Source organism: Sphaeramia orbicularis, chromosome 3, assembly GCF_902148855.1.
Source record: "Sphaeramia orbicularis chromosome 3, fSphaOr1.1, whole genome shotgun sequence".
Classification (NCBI taxonomy): domain Eukaryota; kingdom Metazoa; phylum Chordata; class Actinopteri; order Kurtiformes; family Apogonidae; genus Sphaeramia; species Sphaeramia orbicularis.
The window spans coordinates 1,490,978-1,510,366 of NC_043959.1; the positions used below are offsets into that span (position 1 = coordinate 1,490,978).

The 19,389-nt window shown below is 39.0% G+C and overlaps 1 protein-coding gene across 1 annotated transcript in view; it reads left to right on the forward strand.

Moving 5' to 3' along the window:
• The window catches only part of LOC115412567 (leucine zipper protein 2-like), a 471,651-nt gene extending 454,687 nt beyond the window's left edge, over nucleotides 1-16,964 (forward strand). Inside the window, 2 exon segments of the mRNA XM_030125144.1 lie at nucleotides 12,030-12,035; nucleotides 16,926-16,964. Coding sequence (XP_029981004.1) covers nucleotides 12,030-12,035; nucleotides 16,926-16,964 — 45 coding nt within the window.
• The last annotated feature ends 2,425 nt before the right edge of the window (nucleotides 16,965-19,389 follow it).

Genomic DNA, 19,389 nt, shown 5'->3' on the forward strand with positions numbered 1-19,389 from the left:
CCCCCCCCCCCCCCCCCCCCACACACACACACACACCTTTAAAATGAAAAATGAATGAATGAATGGTCATGCCATAGCTTCTATCCTTCTGTGACTAAACTCCTCCGTCGTTACATTTCCATTCGTCTGGTTCGTTCAGTCTCTGTTCCATTAACTCTGGTTTATCCCACAGCAGTTGTTCCAGTGTATTGTCTCCAGTAGGGCACGCTAAACCCTCATGTAAACAGGGCGGTCTCCAGGACGTTGCACCTGTTGGAATTTCTACAAGCAATCTGAGTAAATCACCTGCAAACTGCAGTTCAACCCCACATGCAAAATTCTAGATTGTGCAAGCAAATTACTACACGCAAATTTGGATCTTAGTGGATCCGACCCTATATGTGCAAATGTCATCACACAACCGGTTATAGTCATAATAAATTAAGAAAGAATTAAAACAGGTTGTAGAAATCCACTTGATTTTGTCAGAATGAATATGAAGAAAGCTTTGCAGCACCTGGAGGGTTCCAATTCAAACTGTATGAACTGTTTAGGTTCAAATACACAATTAAATGAACCAAAGACTAATAAAAGTAGGTTTACCAATTATGACCCCTTTAAAGTTTTTTGTAATATTACTGGATTAAAAATATTGCTCAGCTTAATGAACAAAAAACCTAGCTTTCATGAGGGGCTTTCAATTTGCATTTACATTATAAAAGTGAAGAATGATGGGATTTCTAAAACCTCAAATCTCAGATTTTGGTGGTTGCTGGTGATTTTTATCCTTAAAGGTAATATTTGTAATTCCATTGGTGTCAGTAGTGAACCAGGAAGTACCTAAAGTAATAAAGTATTACCCTTTCACCACAGCTGTTCTCATAATCAGTGAATAGTGACATATTCTGGTCAAAATCATCAACTATTAAAACACTCTATGAGTAACAGAAAAAAATGAAACTAGTGAAAGGGTAAACTGTTATTTTATTAGGGTTACATTCGTCATCAGTGTGTCCTTCTGTTTTTGGTTGATGTTGGCATTGGCTTCAGGGAACATCTGTTCAGCCGAGGTCACCACATCTGCTTCCATTCAACTGCCTCGGTATCTGCACTTAGTGTAAACAAGCAGCCAACAGGGTCAGCATATTGACTATGAGTCATTTTGTCATTAATGTCAAAAGATTTATTCAGCCAAAGTTGAAGAAACCAAATATTTAAGATTTTAAATTATAAGGATGTGGACGTGAAAGACTCAGCAAAGTGAAAATGGTATAAAAATGAAAACAGCCTTGACATAAAGACAGTGAACACACCACAGCTGCAGTCTCACGTTTTCTAATGTGGTGTTTACTAGCTCTTATTTATCTTTATCACGGTCAGAACATGACAAATAAAAAGAAGTGAGAAAACATTTTCTGGGTATCTATGATGGTTGAATTAATAAACCATGACGACAAAAAAAAAACCTAAATATTACAATAATGATAATTATCACTATATGAAAATATATCATTATAATATTGATAAATGTTTTATTACATATAAATATAACACAGCCAATGCTTGTATAACGTTATAATTTCATCTGTATGTTTCTTTATTTCATTCATTTAATTTAATAATCTAGAGAGATGTAGTGAGCTGAAACTTTTTTTTTTTTTTTCATTCTTTTTGTTCACCTTGGGAGGAGTCTCCAAATGTACAAGAACACCCTCATGTTAACTGTCCTTCTGCTTCTGTTGTGTCATTTCTTTTCTTTGGTGGTGGTCATAATGACCACAGTTGTTTATACCAGTGGTTTGACAAAAACATCAGATCTTAGAATGTTAGAGGATTCTATTATGACCCTCTGTCAGGCTGATGCAGCTGTACTCATGTCTGCAACATAACATATAGACTTCTTTGGATGTGTTCATGCTGTCATCGTCATTTTAAGTCTTCTTTTAGTATTTCAGAGCAGTCAACAGTGTTGGGGATGCTACTTTGCAAGCATACCCTGTAAAATTATAAGTAGTTCATCATGGCAGTAGTTCAAACAAACTACATTTCTACCCCTGGAGAAGTGTAGTTTGTAAAACTACGGCTAAAAAAAGTAGTTTTAGTAACTACTTTTAATTTTCAGCGTTAAATTAAGGATGTACGTGTGGTGTCTGAAACTACATCTGGCCCTTGGTTGGAGCAGCATGTCACTATCGGGGGTGGTGCTGGTGGGAGGGCTGTCCACGGTGGTGACGACCACACAACGTTAGTAATGATCGCACATCTGCGAAGCATTCGAGTGCTGCCGGGGCAAACCAATCAGAGGCATCGCTGGCTGTGATGTCATGACATGATCATGACTTCAAAGCAATTCAGGATCAAAGAAAAGGAACTGTCTGTGTTTAATGGAGAAATACAATTTGTATTCCAAAAAATAAATCTACAAAAACCCTTAATTTTATGTTGTTGCCCAAAACTGTAGTTTGCAAATCGAGTAGTTAACCTACAAAAAAACCCCAAAAAGTACTTGAACTACTTGACAGGCACAAATATGAATGTAGTTTAACTACCAGCAAGTTACAGCAAAATGTGGTTTAACTACGTAGTTCAACTACATGTAGTTTAATGCTGCGTTCAGGGCCGGTTTTTGAGCCCGTAAGTCACAACTTCAAGCCACGATTCACAACTTTGTATCGTTCCAGGCAAGTCACGCCAAACTGCCTGAGCGCAAGGAATTCTGGGAGTTAGATGTAAACACCAGCATGGTGGACTGTACGTTCTGTTCATTTATAGTCATTTCTATCCCAAAGGTGTTTGTTCTTTGGTTATTTGAGGGAAACAGAGGAGGAAACACGGTGCATAAGGACAGAGAAGCTGTTCTACCTTTGATGTTCTTTGTAGATTTGGGTTTGTATTTGGTTTTAATTTATTGTTGCACTCATCGGACTGTAAACTAGCTAACACTAGAGCAGCTGCTGATTCTACAGAACATTTACAGATAAATAATATCAGATCAATACCTGGTTTTAATAAACAATCTGCATAAACACCACATCCATGGGGGGGGCACCATTGCTATGTGACGTCAGAACTCAGAACTGGGAGAACATGGATCTAGTACGAGTTCAGGTGGAAGTCCCAGGTTTGACTGAACACTCCAGTGCATTTACGCCAGTAGAAGGATGGAGAAACAGCAGTTACAGCTGGACTGGAACGCAGCAGAAGTCTCCCCAACACTGGCAGTTAATATGAATAATACAAATCCATTAACACTCTGGGAAAATGGAGCCAAAGATAGTGTTGGTATGACTAAATAAACTCCAACAGGTGTTGGGTTTTGCATCACAATATTCACATCAATGCTCTGAAAACTAATCAGCAGATTAGGTGGCGTTCAGTGTTTTGGTAAATGGATTGAAATGTTTGGAAGTTCCTGTGCAGCCTCTAAACTGTGTGAATATGACAATGTGTGGGAACGACGGAACAGTGACAAGTAAGCAGTCTTTTCCCTCATGCATAATCCCCTTTGACCTCAAGTGTCCTTAAGGAAGTGCCAGGATGAGTTCAGCTCCAGCTGCCAAACGCCTTGTACGACGTCGGAGGGTATGTCGTATTTAATAGCTTATCCACTGCGAACATTTGCTTCTCTATTACCAGTAATTTCCATTAGATGTGTTCGACAGCTACATAAGTGCAGAACTTATGCGAACCAGGCTGCAGGAGGAGTTTATGAAGGAAGCAGACATGCCTTTTGCACTTAACTGACAGATATTGTAATTGATTGTGTTCTGTGTGAAATGTGTTCATTAATATATGATAGGGCCTGTCAAGTCGACCGGCCCTTCAACCTGTTTGAATGTCTTCATATACTCTTATTTTTAACTCAGAGAGGGAAGTAGGGGGAAGCATTTGAATAAGAGATAAAACTGACTTAAGCTATGCATGAATCTGTTTTTAATGTTGAAAAATAGTCCAAGTTTTCAGGAATGAAAGGCACTTGTGACACTAGATGACAAGGGAACTTTTGGTTTCCATCCCAGTGTCTATTCCACCAAACCAACAACTACTCTTGGATGGCTGATGTATTAATTCTGTCACACCAGCAAAGTAAAAAAAGTTATTTTAAAGTTAAACTTTCCCTGAAGCCGTTAGTGTAAGTGAATGTGGGAGCTCTGTCTGACATTATATCACTGATCACCTCATGCCTTTTATACAGAAGAAAACAACTGGAAGAGTAATGAGCATACTTTTACAAATGACTTCATAAAAGCGAGGGTGGACAATGAAAACAGACTTTTTCACTGAATATTTGCAGGTGGTTATGAACAAGGTTCTTATCGTTAACGAAAACTAATGAAATGACAAAAACTAGAATTGTAAAAACATTTTCGTTAACTGAAATAAATCAAAACTATAATTAAAAGAAAAAAAAAAACTAACTGAAACTGTATTGTGTGTTTACAAAAGTAATTAAAATGGATAAAAATTATGGATAGAATTCCTTCGTTTTCATCTTTGTCAATGTCGGATTGATATAAAATCGATTTATTTCTCAAGTAATTTTAGCTGCTGTCACCATACGACACTTTTTGCTCCGTCATTTGTGTCACTTGTGGTTTCCAGTCGTCTTCTGGTCCCCACTCTACCTGGAAACATGGAGACTAAAGCAGCAGAGTCCTGTCTGGGATTGATTTGAATAGGAGCACAGAGAAGAAGAGAAAAGATAGAAAAAAACTAAAATTAAACTAAAACTAAGCATTTAGAAAAAAACGAAAACTAATAAAAACTAGCAAACCTGCTTTAAGAATTAATTAAAATGAAGTGAATTAGAGAAAAAAAAAAGGTCAAAACTAAATAAAACTAAACTATAATGAAAAATCCCAAAACTATTCGAACCTTGGTTATGAAGTGGTATGAACCAGACGCACATGGAACACATGAATGAAAACACACTAAAGGGTACACTCATGTAAAGTCAGACTTGTTTATGTTCACACCATGAGGCTTTTTCTTCTGTCTCTTCAGAGTTGGCGGTGACTCACTGCTGTACAGTCCTTTCAGGTCCATTAGTGCAGTATGAACAGTATAAATGAAACCTGTATTTTTATTAAAGATCACCACCACTTGCAGTTACAACATGAATATGAGACGTATGGTTCAAAGGTTCTCTGAGCGATTTCTTCAAAGCTAATGATGTTCTCAAAGCTGATTACAGAGACTGAACAGAGGAGAGGCTGAAGGGTCAGTTAATACATGAAGCAAACTAAACTGGAAAAGGATCCACGTGTACAGAGGCAGGGGGCCTTCAGTCTGGTCCAGTACAGAACTACAGCATGTTATCAGGTAGTGTCCACAGGCTCTGTTTCAGCTGCAGAGGGAACCAGGCCTGCATTCATGGAGTTCTGGTGTTACTCTGATGAATAAGAGCTTTTAGTGGGAAACCTTGTTTGGACCTGCCTTTGTAGCACTACAATACACTTTTGTACAAACACAAAACTTCCTTAATTATTACAAAATAAAAGCCTTCTAAAGTTCCAGTGGATTAAAAACATTAATTACTTAACCCTTTATTGGACAAGTGACTATATTTGGTTATTTCCACATACATTACAAGACAGTGACAACAACAGTTCCAGTGAGGACAGTGAGTCCACAGTCTGAGGTCCAATGTGGTCTACAGGGTCTGTCAGGTCCAATGTGGTCTACAGGGTCTGTCAGGTCCAATGTGGTCTACAGGGTCTGTCAGGTCCAATGTGGTCTACAGGGTCTGTCAGGTCCAATGTGGTCTACAGGGTCTGTCAGGTCCAATGTGGTCTACAGGGTCTATAAGGTCCAATGTGGTCTACAGGGTCTGTCAGGTCCAATGTGGTCTACAGGGTCTGTCAGGTCCAATGTGGTCTACAGGGTCTGTCAGGTCCAATGTGGTCTACAGGGTCTGTCAGGTCCAATGTGGTCTACAGGGTCTGTCAGGTCCAATGTGGTCTACAGGGTCTGTCAGGTCCAATGTGGTCTACAGGGTCTGTCAGGTCCAATGTGGTCTCCAGGGAGTCCTGGATTTGTGGATCCCTCTCCTTCTCTTTTCTTTGTCTTTGGGTGTCTGTAAACGATAGCTCCCACTGCTTTAAGAACCTGAAAATACAGTCAGTCTCACAACAGCTCTGCCCATTTGGATTCAATGTTGTTCTTCAGTTTCGACAGGATTGAAGCCAACGCTGTCATCATCTGCCTCTGTCTGACACTCAGTGGGCGGAGCCACAGTGACTTCTGCTAGGGGTGACGTCACGTGCAGACCCTCCATACACTAATGTACACACAAACAGAAAGTGAAACACAATCATATTTTATGAACAGTTCAGTGTCGGCTGCTGCTCTTTCAGACAGTTGAAGCTCAGTGTCGCTTACATCAAAAAAATAGTCCAGTTATTTCAACAAAATTCGTCCTCCGTTCCTTTTTCAGAAAATGCTCAGTGACCTTATCGTACCAAGTAAACAGGAAAACATTGAAATTCTGTTAAACTGAGCCCAGTTAGTCCAGTGGTTGTGTTTTCTTTCAGGTCAGTAAATGAACAGTTCATTTGTTTCTGTGATTCCACAGCAGAATGTGTGACGGTATTAAACTGAACTGTGTCAGTGAAGGAGCAGATCTGAAAACAGCTGTCAATCAAACTGGATTCAGCCTTTGGACCCGCCCTCCAATCAGCACGTGGAAGCCCAGCATCCGGCCCGGCAGAGCTCCGCCCACAGCTCCATTCACCCCCAGAGATGCTGAGTATCGGGGGCGGGACAACAGGGTGTCATGTGTCCAGCGCTGGTCCAGTTTGTAGTGGTTTTAAACCAGTTCCACTCAGTCCCATTGAAGTGCATGGACGCAGAGTGTCTGCGGACAAATGCACTGAGCAGAGATGGAGGAGAAAACACAGACACGGGAATGGAGGAGAAGTGAACAACATCCAGTCCACTGATCTGGGATCAAACTGATTCTGAACCAACTGGTCTGAGAGATGAACGTGTTCCAACACATTTGGAGTCAATGAAATGAAAACAACTGAACAGATTTGAGCATTTAATGGGAGTCATTTTAGGAGAAGCTGAGCTTCCACTGCAGTCTGACACTAAACATCTGTGGAACAAATATAAATACTGATGATGATTTTAAACCATGTTAGGGTGGTCTGATCCAGACTGGTCAGTGGTTCAGTCCTGGTGAGTGACAGACAAACCACAGCAGTGTCCTCTGGTCATGTGACTGTGGAGCTGCAGTTTAGTGGCTGCAGCAGAAACAGTGACAGAACAGTCAAACCCAGATCCGTTAGTTATTTAATCCAAAGAACGTTACAGAAACACTGCATTTCACAAAGACGGGTTGGGTTGTCTTTCACATCTCTACAAACCGTGGCTCTGATTGTGTAACTTTACTGTGGCCTTTTAATTGACATGAATAATCACATTCACATTTCACCATTGGGAAGTGTGAGCTATTAAAGCAGCGGTGCATAGAATCATGTTGTTCTTTATTTATTTTTTGTGGTTAAAATGAAGCTTATTGACCTTGAAGATGAAATGTGTTGTGACAACAGCTTTAACCACCGCTGACTGTCTACAGGCGTTGTGCACGCCACGGCTAGTGTGACGCTACTGGTTGAAAATAAAAATGTCAACACTAAAATCATTGCATTTTTGATGGTTTATTTTATGGTGCGGTGTGCGGCAGGACAGGGGTTTGGGAAATGATTAACTTCCCCAGTAGAGGGAGTACCAGTGCACTGATGTAGTTCAATGTGGTTAATATGTGTCCATACTGTAAGGTCTGTATGGGATTCAATGAAAGTCAATATTAATGTTCATAAAATTACCTGAGATTACATTGTATCATAACAACTTAGGAAAGAAACTAAATGTATTTTAGCTTATTAAAAAGAGCTTTATATATCTATATCAGTGGTTCCCCACATTTTTAGGCTCATGACTCCATTTTAACCACAAACTTCTGCTGACCCCACACATTCAAAACAGACACATTGTTTGCTAAAATTAATTTATTTTGATCATGTAATAGTTTGCTATACTATGTTGCAAATAAACATTAATTTTAGAGGACATTTAGTCTGTATATGTCTATTATTGTGGACATTTAGTCTATATAATGTCTATTATTGTGGACATTTAGTCTATATAATGTCTATTATTGTGGACATTTAGTCTATATAATGTCTATTATTGTGGACATTCAGTCTGTATAATGTCATTATTGTGGACATTTAGTCTATATAATGTCTATTATTGTGGACATTTAGTCTATATAATGTCTATTATTGTGGACATTTATTCTATATAATGTCTATTATTGTGGACATTAGTCTGTATAATGTCTATTATTGTGGACATTTAGTCTGTATAATGTCATTATTGTGGACAGAGGCAGTAAATCCAGGTGTAGATTACTGCACAAAGGCTCAGGATCTGTCCAGTCAGTCCAGCTGGGATTTACAAGGAGGACAATTAATACTGAACAAACAAGAACTGAAAACTATGAATGATGAAAGAGCTGCAGCATCTGAAACTGACCACAGTGAACATGTGACACAAACAGAAGCACAGTGCTGCAGTTTCACACTCAGTTTGTCTGGTATGGACTGGGATTGGCTCTGTCAACTCACCATAGATTTTTTATTAGTAAATTTTTATTATTTATCAATTACTAGAAATTTCAGGAGACCCTAGTAGGGTCCTGACCCCAAGGTTGAAAAACACTGATCTATTATTTCATTATCATTCTCGTTAATTTACATTTAGTGGGTTCAGTTTCAGGAAAGTCGTTCCCTACTCAAACAAACTTCCATATAATGTTTTCGTGTACAAACTGCCCTGCCATCAGAAGTATTCTTTGGGTTGTAATAGATAAGTAACTGTGAATATGTAAACGTATTATGTATAACATATTATCTGAATATCTGAAATGAGTTTCTAAATGTGTGTGGTAGTCGTAGAACTGCAGATCTTCAGAATGACCCATATACACACTTGGTGCCAATATAGGAGCCAAAAAGTCTGGGAAAAAAATGTGAGGAGAAGCCAGTTTCTGACATTTCCCACTAATGCTGAGCGGATCCATCACTGATGTGTGTTGAGTGGTGTGAAAGTTGACCCAGATGGACAGTAAATATCAACACTCAGGGGATGTCAACACATCAACACTTTAAAATGTGTGAAATGTAACTCTGAACTTGACTCACATAGACTCTTTGAGTGCTGTGGTCCTTTTAGATGTAGTTATCGATTGTCTTTATTAGTGCTTATACTTCTGTAGTCTGCTGTTGACTTTGTTTGTCTTTGGTTTATCACCACCACATAAAAAGGAAAACCAGAATTCAAGCCTTTCTGTGTGTAATGGAGCTGAAACAACGTCCAAGCATCAAACAGTTTCAAAACAAATACAAACAAAGGATTTTTACAAAATACAGAGAGGGAAGGGCCTTCGGGGGGGGTGATAATATCTATTAAATATGGATATATGAATATTATTACTATATCACTATATAGGACACATAGAATATTATACGTATTTATATTATATATGTATAAGTGTTTTGTTTGTTTGTTTTTTAGTTTATTAATTTTGGTATTAATATCTGTTAGGATAAGGTGTAAATGGGTATTATCATTTGTGTATATAGGAAAAAGGATGTGTGATATTATTATATATTATTATTATTATTATTATTATATTGATATTGATATTCATACAAAATAATAATCGCTATATAGTGTTCATAAGGAATAGATATTGGGGGTAGGAGTACTTAGTTTTTACTTCTTCCTACTCCTTTTCGTCATGTATAATTCCATTTCATTTGTTTTCTTTATCTTATTATTATTATTATTATTAATTACTATTATTTATGTATTTATTTTTGTGGTTTGTTTGCTTATCAGTCATTTCTGTACCAGTACTTATATTTTGTTGGTTAATTTGTTTTTATTTCACCATCTACATGTTTGAAATAAAGATTTCATTCATTCATTCATTCATCATTCATTCAATGCAAGCGGCATAAGTGAGCCTAATGTCAACTATAGATGTTATGAAGACCAGGACGCAGAATCTTGAACAGAATTGAACTGAAGCTTCCATTCGATGCCTTTTGTATGTATTCAATGTGTTCAACCAGTATGTGACCCCTGTAGGTCACAAGCGTTTTGATGTGGCCAACATATGGACTCAATTTGAGTCAGGTCCTCGGGGGGGCAGTAAATGGGCTTCTGTCAATACTCCCATGGTCACCGGTCATTCTCCTACACAGTGTGCATCCCAACAGAAGGTGGACCTGGTGTGTCAATGTGCATTTTATGACAAAACTCACATAACATACTGGGTTATCAGTACAGCCTGTTTTTATTGTCTCTTGTTTTATTGTATTTTATTTGTGGTCATAATGCGTTCACAGTGATTACACATGAGCATATGGCATATTTGAACACATATAACACAAACATCCATCTGGTCCATTTCTACATTTGTCCCGTGCGTCTGTCTGATCAGAACATGCATTCTGGAAAAAGCATTCAGGGTTTCAGTCAATAAACCAAAGTCCAACCCCACGAACAGACTTATCGTTCTCTGATGGAACGTCTAAAAATGGCTTAAATATCATATAACATGATATCAATATCAGTAACATTCCACAAGCTCCTGTCGACAGGTGGTAACAGGTTCTTTCACCTGCTGCGTTGGACTGTCACAGCTAAAACATCTTTTCCGTAACGGAAAACACCACTCTAGTTGCAAGTATCTACTTAGCTAATTTGTTAGCATAATTCAGCTAATTCAGTATTAATTGAGTAAAGCCTGCCAGCTAACATCATGCAAATATGGCATTAGCATTATCAAACCAATACGATATGCTAACAGCTGATAATGTTAAGAGATTTTTAAACTTATTAGGCCTTTCCTGGTTAAATAAAGGTTAAATAAAAATAAATAAATAAAAACAGGACTGTAATGACCTAATATAAAACTGTAGACTTCAGCATAACAATTGGTAATGGATTATATAATTTGTCAACTAGATGCCAAACGCAAATTAGTGTATCCTGCACTGTACAAAGTTGACTTTACTGCATTTTTATTTTTATTTTATTATTATCTTTTTTATTTAGAACAGCACAGTTTACAATACAAATATAGCTTTTTTCATATCAAATATATAAAAAAAAATGCAATAGAAGACATCATATAAATGCGTAATTATAATCATGTATAGAAAGAAAGAAGAAAATAAAAAGAGGAAAGGAAATATGCTGACTCATGCTAGGGTGTCAAAGTTCAGATGATATATTGAGGGAAGAACAGATTTCAACCATAGTGATTGCCTTTTGCTTATCAGAGTACTTCATTGAGAGAATGTAAAAGTTGACTTTACTGCATGTGTTGACATTAAGTAGCTTCAATGACTTAAAACAAGGGCCAGTTAGCGAAGCAGTGAACCTGCAGTAAACTAATAATAGCATGAACTCGGTGGGTGTCAGCCCATGCTCTTTCCCAGCTGCACCTTTTTTCTGAATATTGTAACTTCTGGTTCTAAAACGACCCCAGCTGCTAACAGACTCTAAGGCACAGGTGCCAAACATGCGTCCCGGGGCCAAATGTGGCCCGCCAAAGGGTCCAGTCTGGCCCGTGGGATGAATTTGTGAAATACAAAAATGACACTGAAGATATTAATCAGTCTTGTAAAAATCATGTTATTTCAGATTCCATACATAATAACCAATTAGATCTCATTTGGGTCAGACCAGAAAAATACTGTCATAATAACCTATAAATAATAACAACTGCTGATTTTATCTTTGTTTTAGTGTAAAAAAGTAAAATTACATGAAAATGTTTACATTAACAAATAATCCTTTTACAAAAAATGTGAATAGCCTGAAGAAATATGAACAAGGTGAAATGTCTTGAGAAAAGTAAATGCAATGTTACCAATATTCTGCCTGTTATTAATGTTTTGTGTATTTGTAATTATAATGGCAGTGTAATGCACATGTGTAATGATAAACTGATAATCTGGAGGCAGAATATTGTTAAAATTGCACTTGTTTTTCTTAAGATATTTCAGTTATTCACGTTATTCAGATTTTTAAGGAAACGTTGTAGATGTAAACTTACCATAATGTAATTTAACTTTTTTCACTGGCTAAAATTACACTTATTTTCTTAAGAAATGTCTTTTTTTTCAGGTTATTCACATCTTTTTGTGTGTTGGATAGTTTATAAAAGTAAGTATTTTCATAATTTAATGGGGGGGGGGGGGGGGGGGGGGTTGCACTAAAAAAAGAGACAAAATTTGGAGTTGTCATTGTTTCTAGGTTATTATGTAATTATTTTACTGGAGATCATATTGGCTGATGTGGCCCCTGAAACAAAAAGAGTTTGACACCCCTGCTCTAAGGAGGGGACAGTGGATGATGACACTGTGGATGAGCTCCACTTATTTTCTCCAGTCTATAATGCAAAGCTAAGTCAGCACAGGACCCACAATACCTGACTGAATATCAGTCAGACAGGCTTCAAAGGACACTGTTTAGACTTCTCTGTGCATGCACTGAAGAAATGAGCGTGGTGGTAAAGTGCTATCTTTTTTGGGGGTCTGCAGAGTGACAGCACTCTGGGAGTACCACGGAAAGACACATGCAGTTCACTGTATAAGCATTCTGCATAATGTGCTGTGACCTACAGCTCCAGAGGATCTGCTTTTCCCTCTGAGTACATCCTGGGGCTAAGCAGCGTCACATTTTATGACAGCTGCCAGTTCTACATGTCCGCCAACGGTGGTCCCTGGGTTGAGGCACAAGGAGTTGCAACTGTGTGGAATTGATACTGGACCAGTTTTCCGCCTGGCTGAATCACAGAGCCGCTCCATCCAGCTCATTACCGTGGGCTCAGTGTGCATGACAGTATGTGTTTGGAGGATTCACCACCCTGTACAGGTGTGTGTGGGAGCACAGCTGAACTGCAAAGGACAGACACATGCCAGATGCTTCCATGTGGGAGAAACGTAGCATTTTTGAATCAGGCGCAGCTTTATTATTATACCTCCAACTAAACTCAGACAAGACTGAAGTTATTGGTCTTGGGCCCAAACAACCCAGATACAGTGTCATCAGTCATCTGGAAACTGTTTACTCTAAAACACAGGTGTCAAACATGTGCCAGTTATTCACAGTCTTTTTGTTGTGGATAGAAATAGTTTCATCATCTAATGTTATTTTTGCACTAAAACATTTGGGAGTTGTCATTATTTATAGACTATTCTGCTGTAATTTGTTCGCCCGCTGGAGGATCATTGGGCTGAATGTGGCCCCCAAAAAGAAATGAGTCTGACAGCCCTGCTCTAAAAGCTGAAATCAGGTTTGAAATCTAGGGGCAATAATGGAGCTAAACTATACAGCCACAGTAAATCAATCCCATCCCACTGCCTGCTGGGGTCCAGACTAGAACCAGGAAGGACCACCATATGAGTCCTGTGGTCCAGACTAGAACCAGGAAGGACCACCATATGAGTCCTGTGGTCCAGACCAGAACCAGGAAGGACCACCACACTAGTCCTGTGCTCAGATCTGTGCACTGGCTTCCTGTGGCTCAGAGAATAGACTTTAAAACAGCTCTGCTGGTCTACAAGTCTGTCCATGGTCCAGAACCAAAGTCCATCTGGGACATGTTGGTCCGCATATGAACCATCTGGGACCCTGAGAACCTCAGGGACTGGTCTTCTGCTGGTCCCAGAGTCAGGACTAAACACAAGAGAAGCTGTGTTGCAGTTCTATGTGTTTCAGTTCTAGTGTGTTCAGTTCTGTGTGTTTCAGTTCTATGTGTTTCCGTTCTGTGTGTTTCAGTTCTATGTGTTTCAGTTCTGTGTGTTTCAGTTCTGTGTGTTTCAGTTCTCTGTGTTTCAGCTCTGTGTGTTTCAGTTCTGTGTGTTTCAGTTTTGTGTGTTTCAGTTCTGTGTTCCAGTTCTATGTGTTTCAGTTCTGTGTGTTTCAGTTCTGTGTGTTTCAGTTCTATGTGTTTCAGTTCTGTGTGTTTCAGTTCTCTGTGTTTCAGCTCTGTGTGTTTCAGTTCTATGTGTTTCAGTTCTGGTGTTCAGTTCTGTGTGTTCAGTTCTATGTGTTTCAGTTTTGGTGTGTTCCAGTTCTATGTGTTTCAGTTCTGTGTGTTTCAGTTCTCTGTGTTTCAGTTCTGTGTTCAGTTCTGTGTGTTTCAGTTCTCTGTGTTTCAGCTCTGTGTGTTTCAGTTCTATGTGTTTCAGTTCTGTGTATTTCAGTTCTGTGTGTTTCAGTTCTGTGTGTTTCATTTTTGTGTGTTTCAGTTCTGTGTGTTTCAGTTCTGTGTGTTTCAGTTTTGTGTGTTTCAGTTCTGTGTGTTTCAGCTCTGTGTGTTTCAGCTCTGTGTGTTTCAGTTCTGTGTGTTTCAGCTCTGTGTGTTTCAGTTCTGTGTGTTTCAGTTCTCTGTGTTTCAGTTCTGTGTGTTTCGGCTCTGTGTGTTTCAGCTCTGTGTGTTTCAGCTCTGTGTGTTTCAGTTCTGTGTGTTTCAGCTCTGTGTGTTTCAGTTCTGTGTGTTTCAGTTCTGTGTGTTTCAGTTTTGTGTGTGCTTCAGTTCTTTGTGTTTCAGTTCTCTGTGTTTCAGTTCTCTGTGTTTCAGCTCTGTGTGTTTCAGTTCTGTGTGTTTCAGTTCTGTGTGTTTCAGTTTTGTGTGTTTCAGTTCTGTGTGTTTCAGTTCTCTGTGTTTCAGTTCTGTGTGTTTCAGTTCTGTGTGTTTCAGCTCTGTGTGTTTCAGTTCTGTGTGTTTCAGTTCTGTGTGTTTCAGCTCTGTGGTGTTTCAGCTCTGTGTGTTTCAGTTCTGTGTGTTGTCAGTTTCTGTGTGTTCAGCTCTGTGTGTTTTCGTTCTGTGTGTTTCAGCTCTGTGTGTTTCAGCTCTGTGTGTTTCAGTTCTGTGTGTTTCAGTTCTGTGTGTTTCAGCTCTGTGTGTTTCAGCTCTGTGTGTTTCAGTTCTGTGTGTTTCAGTTCTATGCAGTTAAACTCTGGAACAGTCTTCAGACCTGAACTGTGCCAGTGTTTCAGTCCAGGCTGAAAACAGTTCTGTTCACTGTGCACAGAGAACTGAGGGGTTCCGTCTGACCTCTCCTCTTTACGTTGTTTTAGATTGATTATTATTATGTTTTATTGATATGGGTTTTTTTTTTTAAACAATTTTTTTCCCAAGTTTAACAGTACAAATACCGTCTCCTCAGATGAAGGAGCAGGAAAAGAGATAAAAAAAAAACAAAACAAAAAACAACAGAAAAACAAAACAGATGAACAGAACAGCCTGTGTTGTGTCAGAATATTTTCGGTCCTTTAACAGACACATTTGTCTGTGAATTTCAGCCATTTTCCCCAGTTTTTCATAAAGAGATTTTTCTTTAAACTTCAGTTTATGTCAGATGTTCCATGACCAGTCTGTCATCTGTGATTGAAGTCCATTGTTTATCAGACGGAGCATCAGTCTTAAACCAGCTCTTTGTTCTGGTCTTCTTCCTGACCACCAGGAGGTCTGGACCAGATGTCTGTCCTCTTTATGCACTGATTCTTCCAAATGTCCGAGGTACAGAACAAGACAAGAATTTAGGATTGCATATCCCACACATGACAGAGAGCAGAGTGAACCTTCCCTCAGAAGGGTTGGATATGTGAACGTTTCCAGAACATGTGTGTGATCTGCATCCGTGGGATTACGCTGTAGAGTATTCATCTGTTACCTTTCATTTAGGTGTGATGAAATAACGAATCAGATTTTTCCAATTAAATTCTCTCCCTTTAGGTGAGTGTGATGGTTACTGATCCTGTTTGAATTGTGTGTTTTTAACCTGTCTCTTTTGTAAAGCACTGTGAATTGCCCTGTGTATGAACTGTACTGTACTCATAATCTGCCCTCGCCTTATTTCTAATACCGGCCAAATGATAGTACTGCACACTTGAACCTTAGAGTACATTTACTTCTGCGTTACATAACAGAGGTGCAAAATAGTTCCATGAGCTGCTAATGTGCTGACTCTATGTTTAAGTAATAAGAAGTAGCACACTGCAGTGTCGTCATTAGAGATTAGCAGGACATCTGTTTTTCGCCAGCAGGCTGCCTACAGACAGCACTTTGTGGCTCAGCATACATTCATATCTGTCCCAAGTTGAAACACTTCTTGCTGATGATATTTGGCTGTTTGACTGTGCTGTACAGCCGCTAAGTGGGGAAAAAAAACAAGATGAATTGCTCTTTTCCAAACCTACAGGGTTCAGCTGTGTTTGTGAATGATCGCCACCCATCCAGACTCAGTACAGTGGGTTCTGTGCTGTGACACAGAACTGTGGCGGCGTCGGCTTCACTGGTGGAAAGATGTGAAGGTCCAGCTGCTGAGGACGCTTCTCCTTCTTGTATCCCATCGTTCTGTGGGACAGAGCTAACTAGTCACCTAATCACACACATTTGTGCTGAGCTCAGCAACAACACAACACAACACAACCCCAACCTATTCTGTTCAACTCAGTCCTTTCTGTAGGAACCTAAGCTGCTCTGCCTAATGCTTTTTCAGCTTCACTGGGCAATAATTCCATAATTACCTTTCAGCCTGTTGTAACTCAACTTGTCTGACATGAATCGTGAATTACCCATCCACTTCTAAGCCATGTCGTAGGATTTTAGCCTCTAATAGGTTATTTCAGACTAATACAGGAGTTACATGAATGACTGGCAGCTGTCATAACCATCATGTTCAGATTTTTCAGCTGTGACTTTTGCTCCGGTCCTTTCCTGTGCACTTTGCGCTGTAGAGCCTGGACTTTGAATTTACTAAAATGCTTTAATTCCAATGTACTTAAATGACTTCAGTTTTATTCCATTACTGGTAAATGTCAGGATATCCTACTCATTTGTAGATTAGTCCAAAGTACAAAAAACAGTTTACATTGACTGGATTTAAATCCCTCAGTTTGAGTCCTGACCACACCTTTTGATCTGTGCAGTGCTTGTGGGTATTGTTTCCTGTAGTTGTAAATGTGTTGTTTTTCTGTGCAGGGGTTCAGTGGTTTGTGCTGTTAGTGTTCATTTGGACTGAATGTGTGTGTTCAGTGTTTCTTGGATTGGTGTTTTTGTAGAGCTTGCACCCTGAGTTGAGAGCCATGGCCCAGCAAGGGCTTTCCCTGTTCAGTCTAGTTGTTTAAAAAACATACAAGATACAAAACAACTGGCATCCGTATTAACGAACAACAAAGGCAACAGGTGCAAATAGAAGTACTGTATAGATGTCAGTAACCATGAAGACTGCAATTTTGAAAAATAAATAAATAAAAATAATAAAAAAAACATTGTAAGTAGCCCTGAAGTTGACGACACCCGAGACAGCGTCTAATTCCACAGTTTTTTAGGGCTGTACTGAGGACTAACAGTCAGGAACAGAAGTTTCTGTATAGCCACCACTTATGCTCTAAAACTGAGCTGAACAGCCAAACACCGTGCGTCTCTTTTTCCTTCTCTCCACACTGTCTGCACACACGACCAAGGCACAGGAACAACACCATCACTGCCTGAACACAAACGCCCACACAATGCACAAACACAAAAACACTCCCAACATGCCCAACACAGGGTGGCACAACATATTAAAAATAAATAATTAAATAAAAATAATTAACAAATAAAATGAGGTGGGGGGTTAGGGGCTTGTTGCACAATTCTATTCTTCAATAATTGATGGAAGCTTCAGTGCAGGTTTACGCTTCATGAGATGGAGAGTTTTCATCTAGAGCAGAAACTCATGATGGAAACTGGAAAATGTGGGTTTCATCTTCAGATGTTTACATTTGTGTCTGTAAAATGGACCCAGAATGATGATATTATTTAGTAAAAAGCTGTCTTTGACATTGTCCACTACATAAGTAATGTCCATTACGGAAAATTCTTCATGAAGGCAAACGTTTGTGTGAAGCTGGTCATAAATGTCCAGTCAAAACGCTTCCACAAACATACAATGGAAAAGTACATGAATTGTGGTTTCAGTCTCATCACAGGAAACACAGTTCGGCGTTCCTGTTCGTCTAGGATTGTTCTTGTCCAGTGTAATCTTTCTGCCTTGCCAAATTAAAAGCACTTCCTGTACTGGCAGACTATAGTGAGCAGACTTCCTGCCTAACTTCCATCCACACCACAATATATTAAGTATAATAATTATACAAAACAATTTATATTGCATAAGATTTTAGTTTAAATCAACTTGGAATGAGTCCAATGTACTGATGATATTAAGTCTAATGATTATACAACGCAAATGACATTGCAACAAATTTTCAGTTAAATTAACTTGGCGTTTAGTGTGTTCTTCTTAAAATCGCAATTTCATTCAAATTAAACATTTAAGTTTAATACACTTCAAGTTTTCATTACTTAAATTTTTTTTAAGGCAACCGGTTTAACTCAAATTTTCAAGTCAACTCAACTTTATCCGGTCTGCAGTGTGGTGGTGAATGTATTGAGAAGACAGAGCTGCAGTTTCGGCTTTCTTTCCACGATATCTCCTGCATTTTTTTAAGATTTGACCTGCAGGAGTTGAGGGAGTGTGCTGTACTTCTTTCACCTTCCTTACTCATGATTGTACAGAATGCATTAAAATCAGTGCATGATGATGCAGCGCTAATATGTTGGTTTAAGTAGCTCTGACGCCCTGGGCTGGCAGCAGCACAGTGTGCAGAGTCGGTGGTCAAGTGGAGCTCTAATAACGCTCTTGATCCAACACAAAGACAGTGCAAGACATTATCAGCATCTGAGCCTCATAAGTCCCTTTTGTTATCCTGTAATGAAAAACTCAAAGAGCTACTTTCACCCAAATACTTGAACTTAATGGTACATCATTAGTTCTCCTGGTAAGATCCCACTGAATGTGTCTGCAAAAGACAAAACAGGCAGCTTATTTCCTCATCACCTTCAGTCTTCTGGGGCCAGTAGACTTTTGTTTCTTCTGTGGTTGAAGTGTTGTTCGGTTTTGTTGCACACTGTGGTGCAGATGGTACACAAAATGTGCTTTTCTGTGGGTCATCACCTTGAGAAACTCTTCAATCAGTCACTAGGACTCACCATCTCTGGCCACAGACATGTTCAACATAGCAAATACAAACAGGATTACATGACAGAAGCTCTACCTCTCAATTCTGGAACTACCGTACTTTCCGGGCTATAAGCCACACCCACCAAATTTTAAAAGAAAAAAATATTTGTACATCAGAGTGTCATTAGTGTCAGACTGCAGTGGAAGCTCCTCTTCTCCTAAAATGACTCCCATTAAATGCTCAAATCTGTTTCAGTTGTTTTCATTTCATTGACTCCAAATGTGTTGGAACACGTTCATCTCTCAG